At 50.7% G+C, this 16,688-nt stretch overlaps 3 protein-coding genes across 3 annotated transcripts; all 3 read left to right on the top strand.

Annotated features, from left to right (window-relative positions):
* The first annotated feature begins 615 nt into the window (after positions 1-615).
* Positions 616-5,359, top strand: LOC100900718 (proton channel OtopLc). The gene is made up of 11 exons (XM_029113365.1): positions 616-832; positions 1,102-1,193; positions 2,182-2,396; positions 2,591-2,720; positions 2,848-3,088; positions 3,198-3,352; positions 3,485-3,701; positions 3,834-4,043; positions 4,158-4,304; positions 4,398-4,735; positions 4,880-5,359. Exons 1-11 carry the CDS (start codon positions 616-618, stop codon positions 5,147-5,149), a joined length of 2,232 nt encoding a protein of 743 aa, XP_028969198.1. The 3' UTR covers positions 5,150-5,359.
* A 2,104-nt stretch (positions 5,360-7,463) lies between these two features.
* polo (Serine/threonine-protein kinase polo) lies at positions 7,464-11,454 on the top strand. Its single transcript, XM_029113356.1, has 12 exons — positions 7,464-7,649; positions 8,518-8,580; positions 8,670-8,767; positions 8,877-8,973; positions 9,051-9,167; positions 9,283-9,417; positions 9,540-9,677; positions 9,827-10,318; positions 10,383-10,385; positions 10,451-10,548; positions 10,659-10,974; positions 11,201-11,454. The coding sequence occupies exons 1-12, from the start codon at positions 7,536-7,538 to the stop codon at positions 11,225-11,227; spliced, it is 1,698 nt and encodes a 565-aa protein (XP_028969189.1). The 5' UTR covers positions 7,464-7,535; the 3' UTR covers positions 11,228-11,454.
* Positions 11,455-12,392: 938 nt separating this feature from the next.
* On the top strand, positions 12,393-14,916 carry SF2 (splicing factor 2). The gene is made up of 4 exons (XM_003739677.3): positions 12,393-12,804; positions 13,524-13,684; positions 13,865-14,021; positions 14,166-14,916. The coding sequence occupies exons 1-4, from the start codon at positions 12,641-12,643 to the stop codon at positions 14,335-14,337; spliced, it is 654 nt and encodes a 217-aa protein (XP_003739725.1). The 5' UTR covers positions 12,393-12,640; the 3' UTR covers positions 14,338-14,916.
* The last annotated feature ends 1,772 nt before the right edge of the window (positions 14,917-16,688 follow it).

Here is a 16,688-nt window from a genome sequence, read left to right as displayed (position 1 = left end):
TTCAGGGTGGTGAGCGACGGAGCAGGTGATATTGTCGCTGCCCGTGAGCAAGCTTGTTCTCCGCGAGTTTTTATTCATGCCTTAGGTACCGTGGATTGAATGCAAAGCTCGGAAGTTACAGCGAATCGAGGCTCGCAAGCTCGATTGGGTCAATATCAGTTCCCAGCGAAATTTTCACCTCGCGATGAATGGCATGGATCGCTAAGAAATTCCCGTGGCGAATAGGAAAATGAATTTTGAAGACATCGAGTGATGGTAGAAGCAACCCCGAGTAGGCTGCGAATATGCAATTTGCCAAACGACTCAATCGCACGCATTGCAGATTCGCATCCGGGGAGTCGTTTCGGGAATATTTTCTCAGTTTGACCAGTTTTTTACGTGAAAGGAAGTCGACGACACCGGAGCGCGAACCGCGATGCGATCATTCCGTGAGCATTGATCCGACAAGGAGCCTTCTGAAGAGATGCCGAAACATTTGGAGATTCTGCAGGGCGATCTCTACCTCGATGGATATAATTCTGGTGCTTAGCGAAAATAATTGAAAAGAATCCTCACTTCTGATTTCAGGGGCCCGACAATTGGAATCGAGCTGGCTCATCGAAATATTAAGAGACAATGTCGCGGAAAAGTCTGGATCTCGACGAAGCAGCATCTTTGATGGACGACTTATCGATACAGGGCGGAGACATTGAAATAGTTCCCTCGGTGAGAAACGAGTGTCTTGCGAGCAGCAACAACAACAACAACAGCAGCAGCAGCCACAACAGCAACGATAAGAACATCGATAACAGCGACAATGACAATAGCGATAACGGAGAAAGCGACAACGAAGGCGCGGAGCTTCTTGCTTCTTCGAAATTAACCGTCGAGCCACACAGTCCTTACTCACGACCGTCACTGCCACCACCCTCACCGCCACAGCCTCTGGAAACCCAACAGTCACAACAAGAACAACAACAGCAGCAGCAGCGACAAGACTATCAACCAAAGCAACAAGCACACGGACAACAACAACACTCGCAAGAAGTACAGGACCCAAGAGAACAAAAAAAGAAATCACACAACACACACAAGCTGTTCTTCGCTTCGCCACTCCTTCAGCTATTGCTATCCCTGAAGTCGTTGTAGCAGCCTCGAGCGACGAGTCACTCCAAACTTCGGCACTAGCGGGCAACAAGCGAAATTCTCTCAAGGTATCTTCACTTACGAACACGAATACACCCCGTTCAACATTCCCATTTAGCCGCTATTGATGATGAATTTAGGGAGCTTCTTGGACCCTTAATCCCATGTCTGGTGGATGCTTTGAGCTCGCTCGCCGATTCTCACTTTTTCTATTATGCTTTGTGAACCCTCTCCGGAAGAAATTCGACATCTGTCGCCGACCTGTGTGGGTTTCCCGAGGGGATTCAGGTTCTCATTTGCATGTGATTCCCTTGGGAAACCGGAAATTCTCGAACTGTGTCTGCTGCTCTTCGACCTTTTCCCCGTACGGGCGTCGCACTTCCTGCCCGTTCGCTATCCCCACCGGTACACGATCGCGAATCCATAAGTCGGGAAACCTGGCGCCGATCGAGGAACGGGAGGTTTATCCGAGAACCGATCCGATCACGTTTTCTAACGGAAGCTTTTCTTTCTTTTTATTCATTCCTCGTTTCTGGGCGATCTGTCCTCGAAGGCCCGAACTAACTCCAACCTCGAAAGAGACGAAACCTGGTGACGGTGGTGAAAGCTAATGTTAAGGTGCTGCCGTATAGGCGAACTGCATTCACCATTACCACCAGCAATCCACCCCGTTCATGACCCCTCATCCAAAACTAACGCCGTCCGAAGGGGAGCACCTAAGAAATCCCTTGCTAGCCGGTTTGTCTGCACACCAGAGGAGACAGCACCGTGTCAACCAGGTTTGTGGGGGTCGCTGCTTCTTCCATGTCGTGTTCTTCTGTCACCCCGTCGAGCACGCGAAATTTCGGTCTTCTTCTTCCATATCGCGACTCCGCAGGCGCGAGCGATTGGTCCAAACCTAGTCCCCTTCTAGTCCGCTTTGCTGTAGCCTCTGCCAGTCGGTCATCCGCCTTGACGAGCATCGAACGCACGAACAAACGACCGACCCAATCGTCGGTTGCTGTTCATAGCGAGGCTCCGAGCAAGGCAGGGCTCATACAAACGACTTGATTACAGGCTTCCGTCGATATGCCTGCAGCGTTCCCGCCGCCCCCTCCACCGCCACCGAATCAGAGCCACGTTGGAGGACAGAACGCTTCACCCGCGCAGAGGCCCGCTCCACCGGTTGCTCCCCTAGCTTCCTTCGAAAAGGCCACCATGTCGTCAAGCGTCAGGAAAAGCTCCGACGTGTTGCCGGCTTCTGGCGACAGCTCTCTCACCAAGCCCTCGAGGTAACCCGAATACACGGACGGTTCTCGGACCGCGAGCCCAATTGATATGCGGATCATTATTATCGACCGGAGCTCCATCGTCGATCAACAGGATTCCCGAGCGCGGACGCCACCTCCACCCGTTGCAGCATCCTGAATACGAAAGTTGAATGCGTTGACTCAGAGCTGTTCTTTTCTTCTCGTCCCTTCCGTAGCCGTCGTAGATTGAAATGGAACACTTGCAATTTGCTCTCCAGTCTCTACGGGCAACTAATCGTGGTGATTACAGCCATTCTGATGCTCACAGAAGTCATGGACAACCCGATGCCTCTACTCTCGTTTCATGTGAGTTATAACGCATCCGCATTCAGGAGCTTTGTTTCCCCCGATCTTCTCCGAGACCGCTGCGTTCCCGGTGCGAATCGGTCTCGCCAGTTCGTGACTGGGAGCTGATTTCTCCTTTCGGTTGCAGGGGTATTTGTACGCGTACCTGATCGGAGGCTCGTGCTTGTTTCTGCTTTTCATCTACGTTTCGTCGATACTCGACAAATGCCCATCATTCAGCAGCCCATCGTCATCCAATAGCTCGTCGTCTTCGTCTTTGTCCGACGTGGAAACTGCGACCTACCGAGGGACGACGTGTGGCGTCGGGACTCGGAAACTGCACAAGTGCCCCGTCGAAGTCAGCTGTTATCTACGAATCGGACTTTTAGGTATTCTCGAACGGAGAGCTTTGCGTCGGACTTTTTCCGCCTCTTTTCCCACGGACTTTTTCCACCGGTAGCCCAGAGGGAGAGCCTAACGATTCGGAGACGATTTCAGTTTTCGGTCTCGGTACCCTCATCGCCGTCGGACTGGAGCTCAGCAGCGTATTCACCCTTCAGACTCCGTGCTCGGATACACTGAACCTGTCGATTCCAGTTCTTCATGCCTGTTTCGCTTTCATGCAAATGCATTTCCTGTTCATCAATGTTCAGGTCGGTATCGTTGTATGACAGGCCGAGACCGGAACGCAGTGCGCGCGAACGTCGCAGAGCTGTATATTTAGTCTTGAACGGAGACTGTCGCGGAACTCAGGATTTATTAGATCTTGACGATTTCCTCCGCAGCATGCCTCGGATACCATGGGCTGTCTTCGGCATGTGGCGCTCATGCACTTGATCGCAACCAACGTAGCTGTGTGGTTCCGACTCGTGCTCTGGGGTGTCTATCAAGAATGGATCGGTTCCAGTCACCGATCCCATGCCGCCGACATCATATTCCCTCCTGCCGACTTCATGCATCGGGAACATGTTCTCGACAAAGAAGGCAACCACAAAGTTTTCGGTACGTATCGCTGATTATTATTATCCGGTTGAGTGATGGACGCGCGGTCGTTCCGACCCAGCAGCGTCTCGATTCGATTTGAGTTTGATGGTCTCCGTCATTGGGAGTGAATTAAATTCTCGGTCTTCACAGTGACGAAAGAATGTCTGTGGCAAACAGAAGAGGATGCAGCCCCCGAACGCTATCTTCTCTTGGACGCATGCCTGCGGAACAGTACCCTGGGCCACATATGGCAGCGAGCGATGCCTTTTCTGACGCCGTTCATCGCGCAATACTGTGTCGTGGCCATCGTCGTGTTGTACGTCGTGTGGGATAGCTACCACACCGTGTGCTCGCGACAAGGTTGGTATTGAAATCGAAATTCAAACGACAAGCTGCTCGCGAAGCAGCGCTCCATCGCCTTCATTTATCCGAGGACGCGTAGTCTAATTTTTCCCTTATGATCCCTCCCGACAGCCTGCAGTCAATCGTATACCGTAAGCAGCTATCCCGCTCGAGGATCCAGCGGTGGCTCCTACGACACTCTCCGCAACAGAAACAGGAACGCTGACTGTCAAGGAGGATCTAGGGGACTGTTCCTCGGCTTGCTGGTTCTAGCCTCTGGTGAGATTCAGCCCGAGCTGTCATCCGTAGCTTACTCGACCCCTCTCCAATCTGTGGTATCCGTTTTCGAACTCGATGCCTCGGCGATTCCAGGTATCATCGTTCTCATCTTATACTTTGTGCTGAGCCAAGAAGGCTTGGAGGCGGACACGTTCATGGCAACCAGTGTCCTGCATGCCGTTATTGAGGCTCTTTCGGCTGCAGCTTCGCTCCTCGGCCTGCTGCAAATCGCTTCACTGCCAGTTAGACATAGTCGGAGCAGCAACCTGTCGGTGTTACTACACCGCTTCGGAATCATCGCTGTTATAGTTTTCGCAGCTTTCTCGTGCGTGATAGGGGCCGCTAAGATCCAAGATATCAATCACGCACTCTTAGTCATCGACGGCGGAGCCATGCTCGTGCACGCTGTCTCTCAAAGTTTGTTCGTCCAGGTGGGTTCGCGTTGAATGTATAATCATTATCATGTTATAATTATTGTTATCGGTTATGACTTCTCACATCTCACTGGGAGATACAGATTTAATGTACGGATCTTAGCGAGGATTACGTCTGATTGCCCTGACCCCCTCCCGCAGGAACTCGACACTCGACAAGCCGATCGCAAGAACTGCCGCAAGGGCCTGCAGGTGGTGACGTTCCTGGTATTCGCCAATCTCGTCCTTTGGCTCATGGAAAGCTTTACGAACCAAAATTATCTAAACAACGAATTAGCTCGCGAGATGTACGGCCCGCTGACATGGAGCATCGTAGCGAGAGTTTCGACGCCTCTCGTGATCTTCTTCAGATTTCATTCGTGTGTATTCCTGGTCGAAGCTTGGCGGAGATCTAGAGCACACTGCGGATAGGGCAGCATTTGCAAAGCTGCCCTATGCGGAGCGAGAAGACACCACTGTAGAAAATCTCGGACAAAAATTAATTGTCGAAGATGCAGATTTTGACTGATAGGCTCGCTCTCCCTCTCCCTGTCTCATCCCTGGAGGACGCTCCCCTTGCGACCTCGGAACCCGGTCGGGATACACCGAAGATTCGAACACTTTGGTTGGGCACGCACCAACACATAACATTCTACTCCATGATTCTCTGCGTCGAGCCTCCAGGGCTACATTCGATTCATGGGTTCGGCGACGAGGGGATGAGAATCCTCACCTATGATATTTACTCATTCACCGTGGCGCTATAAGCAGACGCACTCAGGTGGTCGGCAAGCGAAACCCATTTTCATACTCAGAGGTTCACTTTCGTCTCACGGGCCAGTAGTGGAGAAATCATAGACTTCATCATCAGCAGCGGAACTTCAACATCCGAGAGACATTCAAGGGGAACTCCGAGCGGTTTTTTTTGGAGTGCCTCTTACAAAACATTCGAAATCCAGTAATCTTCTGTAGAATACTCGCAGCTTCCGGCTCCAACAACTGCCAGCTAAACTGCGAAAGGACATCCAAATGAGCAGCAACAGCGACACTATGTTGGAGCGTGGAAATTGGCCGAGCTGGGTTGGTTGAGCGCGTCAATAGTCAGATAGGAATTCGACATTCATCGATTCCGCCCTCTCATAATCCGAACATGGAATCATGGACGCGAGGAACCAGGAGATGGATATCGCCGGAAGAGAAGCTCATTTTCGGAACAGGCCTTGAAAGGATAGATCTCGGGCTTCGCGACTTTCCTTCGAAAACTGTAGTTCACCGACTCCGAGCAAACGTTCATGAATGGGACGAGCGAAAATGCCGTTTGTTCTGACTACGATATTGTTCCATACCTCATTCATTGGCGCTCTCCCACTCCGCCCAGTCAGTCAGATCATAATAATCATAACTCATCTTCGGTCGCTGCCATTATGAACACACACCGTCTCTCACGTGTGGAAGGAGAATACATGTGAGGAGATGCGCGGCACTTCGAGATGTGAAGTTTTATTCTACTCATATCCTGAATGTGGACATATACGAACGCACATTGGGAGTTTGATGGGAAATGGACGCCGCATGCCATTTGATAGCAGCTGGGCTTCGTGAGAAAGGATTGCACGATAAGCTTCAAGTACCTACACAGGAAAAAAACGCATTTCTGCTCAGGCCTTTCACGATCACCAACACCGGAGCAAGGGATACTTTCGTGCGAAATTCTGCAAGTGTGACAGGAAAAGGTTTAAATAGGAATTGCTTCCGTCGATGTTCCTCTTGCTTAACGAAGAGGGAGGAGTTCGAAGCAATCGACGCTCTCAATCTCATCGACTTCTATCGTCGGACAACGAGGTGTCGATCAGATGAACATCGGCATGTATCAACTAAAATATGTATGCAAGTCAATAGGTTAAACCAGAAATTTGTTGTCGAAGAAATTCGAATAAAAAATTGTTCACTCAAGCTCCGGGGGAATTCATTCATGTGCCACTTCCCCGTGATAGTTCAGAGCTGATTGAAGCTCGCTTCGGTTTCTGGTTCGTTGCATCCCCCATCACGCTAATGACGAATGACGATCCCTCATGAGAAAAAAGATGATTTGTATGAATTTTACCTTCACCACTCGAATCCGCCAGGATATCTCCGTGCAGCCCCAAGGAGCTTTCGACTGACATCCATATCGAAGAAACTGTCTCTGACGGAAAGAATCAGGAATCGGGTCTACTGACGATTCTGGATCCGGTCTCCTGTGACGCAGCTATTCGGAACGAAACTCGGTTATAGGGGGGAAGGCGATATCAGGCGATACGGGATATCGGAGCGCGAGATGCGAGTCCTGATCCGAGACCCCAAATCACTGCCTACCCATCGGAGACGGCGGGGATAGCGGTTTGATAAGGGGAGGCGCGAGGGTCGGGCTCGGATGATCGCGTGTAAGTGGATTTTCGGAAGGATCATCCGATGGTGAGAATTGGGTTTATTCAACCCCTTTCTCATAAGGTTTTCGTCATAAAAAAAAGGTCTTTCTCGAGCCGCTTCATGGCGAGCACTGCTTTCCATTCCGATAAGGATCATTTATCTGCCATTTGTCGCATCCAGATATTAATCACGCGAATCCCTTCCGCAGTCCCCAGTGTCCCGAGAGCAAAAAGAGAGAGTGTCTTTCCAATTTACATTTCCTTTCGAAGATTGGCGCCGTAGGTAGTCTGCTTCGCGCACGCGTACTGCGTCTGCGAGGACGCCATTTTGAAAGTTTGAATTGTAGCTTGCTTTTGGCGCGAGCGGGTGGTCAGTAGAAGAAGCGTGACTTGCACGGCAGTGTATTGCAATGAACAAGCCGAAGCCGACAAAAATGCAGTCGGAACGTGCAAAGGGCCCACCCGATTTCATCAAGAACGAGAGTGGAAATGACACTTACAAAGTTGGAGCTTTCCTCGGCAAGGTGAGCGACCTCGATTCCCCGACGGGCCATCTCCAACGACTCCATTTAAAGGGAAGCAATCTCCGTCGACGAGGTCAGCTGCGATATGAGAATTCATCGATGTGAATCGGGAGTGCTGACAGAGAGATCGGACATCACAGTTTTTCGACCGCTGATTGGACCCCAACGCGAGCTAGCTCCCTGAATCACCCTCCCGGAGATCCGAATTAAATGTCTATGCTCGGTCACGCGCGACCAAACTCTCAGTACGAAACTCGAGCCTATTGAGACTAGAAATCTTTCTTGACGGCGGATTTGGTGTCTTCCTCTACTTCTTTCCGATGGGATGTTTTTAAGGCTGAGAACTTTTCGCTCCCTTATCTTTCATCACGAATTTCATGTGGGTCGGAATTCGGAATGTCGATGTAGAAACGCTCATCGTGCAAATTCGTCGATATCAATCGAAATGAGCTACGCGGGAAACGATGTTGGAAGGCTTCCTCGATAATATTCTTCCTGCGCGTGCGAGCAGTGTGTAGTTCTGTGAGCACCGTATCAACAACGGTTCGGGGGGTCCCTCGGTGTGCGTCGACAGTCGACGGCGCCAGCGCTGTCTGGTTCGTCAAGTAGCTTTTGCCATGTCGAGTGTTGGCTGCGCGGAGGAGCAAGCTTCCCGCCGAGGAGCTCCAATCCGCAGAGGAATCTCCTATTCAGCCTCTGGAGAGCAGTGACGGTTGCGGAAATCTTACATTACTGACAGCTGCTCCTCGAGGTTGTTTCGATCGAGTTCTACCGTCATCATTTCCGTCCTCCTGGCTCACTTCACGTAAACGTCGCAGATGATCGCACAAGATTTCATGAGTACGCTCATTCGAAACGAATTTTCCAGGGTGGTTTCGCACGATGCTTCGAAGTGACTCACGAAAAGACGAAGAACGTCGTGGCTTGCAAGGTACGATCGAATTCCCGCATAGGATGTCAATCAGAGCCTGAAATTAGAAGCGAATATCTATTCATCCTCGGTCGTGAATTTTCCTTCAGATTGTCTCGAAGAGCCTGCTAGTCAAGAAATATCAGAAGGAGAAAATGATTCAAGAAATCAGGATTCACAGGAAATTGAAGAACCCCCATATTGTCAAGTGAGTAATCTGATACCTGATTGTTTCACATGGTCTGACCGAGCGATGGATCCACCAATCCTCGCCGTCTCGGAATTTTTCGGATACAAACGGAGGGTTCCTCTTTCAGGTTCTTCGCCAGTTTTGAAGATAGCGATAATGTTTATGTCCTCCTTGAGCTATGCAAAAGGAGGTCTCTCATGGAGGTTCTGAAGCGACGCGGGAGGGTAGGTCTCCCAAGTATTCGCATATAGTGAAGATATCCTGGCCGTTCAGACTTGGCTGACGCTGTTTGTCATTCCAGTTGACTTACCATGAAACAAGATTTTTCATGCACCAGTTGTTAGAGGGAGTTTCTTACTTGCACGGATTGCGGATCATCCATCGTGATCTTAAACTCGGGAATCTACTCCTCACCGAGGTGAGTCTCTCGGGCGACTCCGCGCCTAACGCGAGATCCACGTAACAATGATCCTCGCTCCTCGCTGAATGTCATTATCGGAGAGCTCGGATCTCAAAGAGAGCAAATGTTACAGGACATTCAATTGCGGATCGGCGACTTCGGCTTGGCAACCGCTCTAGACAGTGATCACGATCGGCGCAGAACACTGTGCGGTACCCCGAACTATATCGCACCGGAGATCCTCGAAAAGTCCGGTCACTCGTATGAGGTACGGGAGCGTCTCCATCGTACATCGCCCAAGGCGGTAGATGGATCTCGCAGAGAAGCATCTGCCGATCGAGATTCGTACGATTCCGCCGCCACATTCTCTCACCGCTTTATTGTTTGTAGGTGGACATCTGGTCGTGCGGTTGCATCATCTACACGTTGTTGGTCGGGAAGCCGCCTTTCGAGACAGAGGATTTGCAGAAGACATACGAGAAAATCAAACAAGTCGACTACAAGATCGAGAAGAAATTCATTCCCACTGTAAGAGAAGCGCCTCTCTTCGCTGCCCTAGAATTCTTACCCTCTCCGAAGTTTCTCCTTCGGCTGGAATCGTATGTTCTAATGATACGAATAGTCTCGAATTTTCGGCTGGAGAAATTTTTAGTAGGAGATTGAATTTCCATCCGCAGCTGGCACATCAAATGATAGGATCCATGCTCCAAAAAATCCCCTCCCGACGTCCAATGGCCACCGCACTTCTCCAGCACGCTTTCTTCACTGAATCGCCGCTGCCTCAAGCTCTGCCAGAGTCCATCCTCACTACAGAGCCTCGTCTCGAGCCGGGTCGCCGGGTTCTCCGGGAGTTCCAAGGTTCCGACGTGACTTCTATTGCAAACGGAATTAAGGGCTTGGTCCATGTCGAAGAACAGCAGGTCGCCCTGAAACATATCGACTCACTCGAAGAACAGCTCAAAGCACTGATGTCGTCCAAGTTCAAAGAGACGGATCTGCTCCCGATGGATCGAGACGACGCGGCCGATCCCGCGTCCATGCCCGTTTACTGGGTTTCGAAATGGGTTGACTACACTGATAAGTATGGTCTGGGATACCAACTGAATGACAACTCTCTCGCTGTTCTCTTCAACGATAACTCGAGAATGGTTCTCATCGGCTCCGATCAGGTATTTGTTGCGGAGGGAAATAATCCCTCTTTAGGATGCTCGGAGGCGTTCTCGTACGTCGCAGTCAGTCGACATACTGTTCTTCGTCGGGACTCGAGCGATTCGTTGAATGAATTCCACGTCTTTCCGCAGGTTCATTTCATCGATCACAAGAATGTCGAAAGTTACCACACGATAACGGATTATCCGAAAAATCTAGAGAAGAAGGTCATCTTGCTGAAATACTTCAGGTGCGCGACGCTGAACAACTCCATGATGCTCTTTCGACTCATCTCCCGGCAATTATCCCTCGCGAAACGGGATTGAAGACACGAAGTAATCTCCCGACTTTATCCCTCAGACAATACATGCAACAGCATCTAATGACAGCCGGAGCCGACGCCCCAGCACCCCGCACGAATGCCGTGGCTCGCTTACCGTATTTACGCGTCTGGTTCAGAACTCAGTCGGCCATCGTCTTGTTCCTCTCTAATGGAACACTTCAGCTGAACTTCTTCCGGGATCACACGAAGATCATCCTCTGTCCCCTCATGGGGGCCGTTTCCTACATCGACAAGAATAATAACTTTAGAACTTACTCGCTGAAAACGATGCATGAACGTTGCCCCTCAGAGCTGGCAGTGCGGCTGAAGTACGCGCAGAACATCTGTGGCAAGGTGAGAGTGGAAGTCGGGCGGGATTCATCCAAGGAGACGTCGAAATAGACGCTTTTCCTCCAATCGACGTACGAACTAGCTCGCGGTCGACCCCCGATCGCTCACCTTCGTTTGGCTGCGAGTTTTGGCCAAGGGGGAATGGATGAAAAAAAATGGATGAAAGATCGTCGATGAAGATTCGAGTGACTCAATCGGGCGACTCTAATTCGGCTCTGTTTTCTTTCAGGTCCGCGACCATCTCCTGAAAGTTTGAGCCAATATCCAGTCACAAGGCCTCGAACAAGGTCGTTGATTATTCTACACAGGGAATCGTTGTGTAGCGTCATGAGATCATCTGCCCGACTTTTAAACCATCTTTCGTGCTGAGAGAATACCGCAGAGCGTAGTCTAGAAATTGAACAGAAGAGTAGCATCAGCGAGAGAACCTTCACTCTTAGATTTTTAATGGAAAGCCAATTGTATAATGTCAAACTAAAAACTCGGGTTTTCATTTCGTTCGAAGTCTTGGAATGAAACGAGTCGAAATTCAGTTTTAGCTTCGCAAAACGTCGAGCCCTTGTCTAACCAGCACTTTCAGACTCCGATGATCCAATTGTGGCCTGTGATTCCCTACCTGATAGCGAAGTTTGCTATAGCTTTCAACTCCACCACTCAATTGTACTATTTTTGATGAATATTTTCATCAGAGAACACGGATATCTCCTGTGTTTGTGTGAAAGATCGATTGTCTTCTCTTAGTTCGAACTCACCTCGTATCGAAGTGATACAGCGCCGTGGGATAGCCTTTGTCTTAGCTCTCCGTCTGTTTCAAACAAGCAGCCCCGACCGGAGTGCTCCGCAGAGAAAGGACCGCACACAATGTCCGTCCCTAGAATAAATATCCTGGATCGTTCCCGCCGAATCATGTTCGCCGTCGCATGATAAATAGAGTTCGGCTAGGGGGCCGTTTCCGACGTACCTAATGCGAGCCCTGAGAGGACGACCTGCAGGCTTCGAGAATAATTGGGCTTCCGGGGGAGTAGAAGACCCGCGCCTGACTTGTTCTCACCCCTATCTTCCCTACGATGTTTCCGCATGTATGAATATTTGCTCTAACGCAGTTGCACTCGATCCTCGAAAATCTCAGCCCGAAACGGCCCCCACCCGATTTTCTGAGAGATGGTCCCTTCTCGAAATTGTAGAGTCTATAAGCGGGGCTCCTGAGGCTGGCTTCACGGGAATATCTAGAATTGCTGTGTAGCGACCGCCGAATCAGAGAACATGAGAGAACCGTGTCCGAGCGGTTAGACCGAGACGTATCAACGGTTGGGGCTCGACTCGACTCGAGTGATTTTTCGAAATTCGCGCCTCGAGGTAGACAGCGCCCTCTGGGAGATCTCGTTGAACTTGTTGTGCACCGCGGTTGATGCGGCGGCGTCGGTTGCTTGCTTGTTTCACTAGCCCTCGTTGTAGTCTAGCGGCGGAGCGTGTGTGCGTGTTCGAGTTGCGGCATCGTGACATACAATCGTATTGACAATCGAAACTCCTACTCACCGGGTGACGAACCTGCCGGGCGGCTCTGATTACTCCCTACCGATTCCTTGATTGGTGCTCGGAATTCGATTGTTGTACGTACGTCTGCCTATTCCGGCATCTCTACTTGCTGCGGCAAGAAACACAGAAAACGATGTCTTACAAAGCCGAAAGCCGAGTTTACGTGGGTAATCTGCCGCCGGACATCCGCACAAAGGATATCGAAGACCTGTTCCATAAGTACGGAAAGATCACATTCATCGATTTGAAAAATAGACGCGGACCGCCATTCGCCTTCGTCGAATTCGAGGATCCGAGGTAAGTTATCTACATTCGAAAACTCTTCCAAGGCACCCCCGTCGAACGAGAGCCTCCTAGCTGTTGTTCAATGATGTTGCGAAGAAGTCGTCGTCGTTCGGAGGGTGATTCGGAAGTCCCGAAGGGAATTAGAGCACTCCTTCTGGGAGCCGCCAGGACCCGGGATGTTTCTCTGTGTGATTCGCCGGTGTGCAGACTTCGTCGAGCGTGCTTCGCTCCCGGAGTTCTCTCAGCTTCTCGGCTATCGAGCTCCTCAAGGGATCCCTGCTAGGCTCGTTCGACGGAGTTATGGAGCGTTGGCCCGAGATTTTCCGCCGGCCCGCTCGTGCCCGAGAGCGTGGATATCGATCGACATCCACGAGAGCCAATGTAGCATATGACTCCGTGTGGATCCCCACTTGATTAGACCCTTTGCCCGAGCGTCTCGTTCGACGCTCTCGGAGTAGAACCCCTGAGCCTGTTTGCTCGGTCTCGAGTTGGAGTACTTCATTGTAGGAATCCACGCTTTTTTCGGCGAAATTATCCTGTGATAGTCGTCTGCTCCGCGTGTAAACGAAAACAAACATACCTACGTACCGAATGCTCGAGTGGACGGTTCAGGATTTCGGCGCGGATGTCGGAATCGATCGATGATCTTTCGTGATAAGCCCCGCCAAGAACGATAGGACGATCCCTGAACGTGTGCTGAAGCCCGTCGATGCTCAAAATTAATATTTCAGGGATGCCGAAGATGCCGTGTCGGCCCGAGACGGCTACGATTACGATGGCTACAAACTCCGGGTCGAATTCCCGAGAGGTAATTCCGCCCGCCCCAGAGGAGGGCCGTCCCGCGGCCGAGGTCCGCCTGCACGTAGAAGCCAATACCGAGTTATAGTAACTGGTAAGTACGAGAGTTGTTCAATCGAGGGAAAGATCCCCTCGATCGCTCGCAGGGCATCTGACGCAACAGATGATGTCTCTCGGTCACGAAATTTTACTGGATGAGAGATCGACGGCCACCGCTGGACGGGAACCGGAAAATCAAGGCTTGAAGGGATGCACCATCGGATTCTCTCCCCAGGTTTGCCTCCCACCGGATCGTGGCAGGATCTCAAGGATCATATGCGCGAAGCCGGAGATGTTTGCTATGCGGATGTGTACAAAGATGGCACCGGTGTGGTAGAGTTCTTACGTTATGAAGACATGAAATACGCTGTCAAGAAACTTGACGATAGCCGGTAAGTGCCTCACACGTCCGATCCGAGATCGTGGTCAAAGTCTCGAGCTCCTCTCCGTCTAGAATGAGATTTTCCCCATTGGCTCCTTCGTCACGACCTCTGAAGCATCCACTAACGCTCCCGTATGCTCTCTCCTATTGTCAGATTCCGTTCCCACGAGAGCGAGGTATCGTATGTACGGGTCAAGGAAGACACCGGCCGCGAAAGCAGATCGCGTTCGCGAAGTCAATCGCAACGGCGCTCGCGCTCACCTCCGAACTACTCCCCAAGGAAGAACTATTCCCGTTCCAGGTCCCGCTCCCGCTCCCCCTCATAAACACTCACTCATTCTGCAGTTTTCCCGTTTCGACTCTAAATACCACAGATACAAGCTTTCCAATTACTCACTGAACACATGCAGCCACGGGCTCGCGGGCAAAACGAGCAGCCAATCAGATAGATTTTCTTTTTGTACAATCCCTGTGAATTACATTACCCCTTTCTCTTCGTTTTGTTCGTGTTGTACACAACTTCTTGATTTGCCGACAATAATTCGCTTCTCGTGTTTTGCACACTGCTAGATTCGACCAAATCAAGGCGAGTTCCAAGATCAAGATCGAAACGTAGAGATGCCGCGTATCCTTCGAACAGAATATAGTTCTCGCTCTGGGAAGCAGCTCCGGACATGCATGGCCCTGAAACCCAACATCCTACGCTGTCCCGTCAATCAGATGATTTTCGGGTGGTTTCGTAGATATTCGATCGTCTATCGGTCGGTCGTCCGATCGATAGATCAGCGAGATACGAGATCCGATTCACATAATAATTATCTTTACTACTTTTCTTTCTCCTACGACAACAGTGTGTACGAGATTGGACTCAAACAATCATGTGGATGGATCAAATAAAGGAATTCATTGATCAGGATTAATCTGAAAACTGGATTGCGATGACTTGCATTGGAATGGAATGAGGATGCGGATGCATTGATGACGTTCATGATGATGACGAGCGCTGGCGGACCGTAAAAACTGGAGGACTCGCGTCGACGGACACGTTCGGGCTTCTCCTTTGACGTCCGATCGAAAAACCCGATGATGAACTTGGAGGATTTCTTCGGAGGGACTCGCTCTCTCGCTTGCTCGCTCGTTCACTCACTCAATCGCTCGCTCGGTCCTCCCGTCGGAGATGTGACGGCTGCTAAGGAGTGACACAATCACGGGAACCACTCAATCAGAAATCGTTCGATCCGCGAGGGAATCAGTGATCGCCACTTTTGAATACGGATACTACTTATCTTGGATACGGAGCTTGGAATGGGAATAGAAAATGCATTGGACGGAGAAACCTTTCGGATGAGACGACCGGTCTGTGGAAGGACAGGAGGAAGTTTCAGTTGGACATCAGGAATGTGCGCGTGCTCGGGAATTGACGGGACTCAATGAGCAGACTCGATAAGAGGACTGAGGTGGTTTGTGATACACTGTGATTCTCACGGGAAGGAACGCGCTCATGACGGTCTCTGGAAAATTACCTAGAGGAAACTGAGGAGCACTTTCACTTGATCTGGATAATCTGGATGGAGCATCTGAACTCCGTACGAGGACAGCTGTGCCCGCCGCTTGAGAAACAGATTTCCCTTCAGCGGCGGTCAGGTTCGGACTCGTAACACCCCCGCCGCGACAGCTTGCGACCAGCCATCTTTCTGATTTCGCAATACTGGGAAGAAGGATCCCCATTCGCGCGAGACGGGACCAAGAGGGTCATGGAGACGCCGTACACGGTGTGATATGCCGGAATGCTTACGAAGGAAGGAATTTCTGGAGCGCCCACATCACCTAAGTTTGACTTTGGAGGAATGTGCTCTGATGGATGCTCATCCAACCTGAGGGAATCGCTCTTACTCAAGGAGGTGACGTTTCGGTGCAAAAGCGACAGTTTCGTCGGGAGGCAGAAGCCCCGTAAGAAGCCAATAGCATCGGCCACGTCCCTGGGATGGTAAATCCATTGATCTGACCCGGCTTGGCCTGGTGGTGTCCAGGATTTATGCAGTGCAGCAGCTGCATAAACTTATCCTTCGAGGATCCCGTGGCAAGAGATCGCGGGTTGCCGGCGTCGCTAATGACTTTCAAGTGTGACGGATAGGTCGGGGAAACGCTTCTTCAGCCGGAGAGCCTCGCCATGACCCCGAATCGGGAACAGAGGTAAGTGGTTTCGCCTTTTAAAACTCCGATCCTTCTCTCAAACCACATACATTCAAAGATGGGATTTTTGCAAAGATTTGAGATATAATTTTGATAATGCAATTTCATGTTGAATCCGAGAATAAATAAAACTTGACAATGAATCGGGAGCGTTTTCCTTCTTTGGGTTAGCGATAATTTAGGATACCGACCCCCTGTCCGGGAGGTGCTCCTCGAATACTTTGGCGCTCGATACCGCGACGCAGCTGTGGAGCTTACGTGCGATTTCGAATGCATTCGAGTTCCTTGTGAATGAGGCTCGCATCAGAAATGCTCTTTTGACTCAGGTGAGCGATTGACCAATTCGCTCCCACACGGCGGATTGCGGGCGGATTATTATCGGACGACGACGCGATGGCGAGAAAGATGTCTCGGCGGAACTCATTCATCTGGCCGAAGGGGGACCGAGACATTGATCCACAATATTTTGGGGACGATTCCCTCG

Source organism: Galendromus occidentalis, unplaced genomic scaffold (assembly GCF_000255335.2).
Source record: "Galendromus occidentalis unplaced genomic scaffold, Mocc_1.1 scf7180000076583, whole genome shotgun sequence".
NCBI lineage: Eukaryota > Metazoa > Arthropoda > Arachnida > Mesostigmata > Phytoseiidae > Galendromus > Galendromus occidentalis.
Note: the sequence above shows the minus strand (reverse complement) of the source record. Positions and strands in the feature narration are given on the sequence as shown.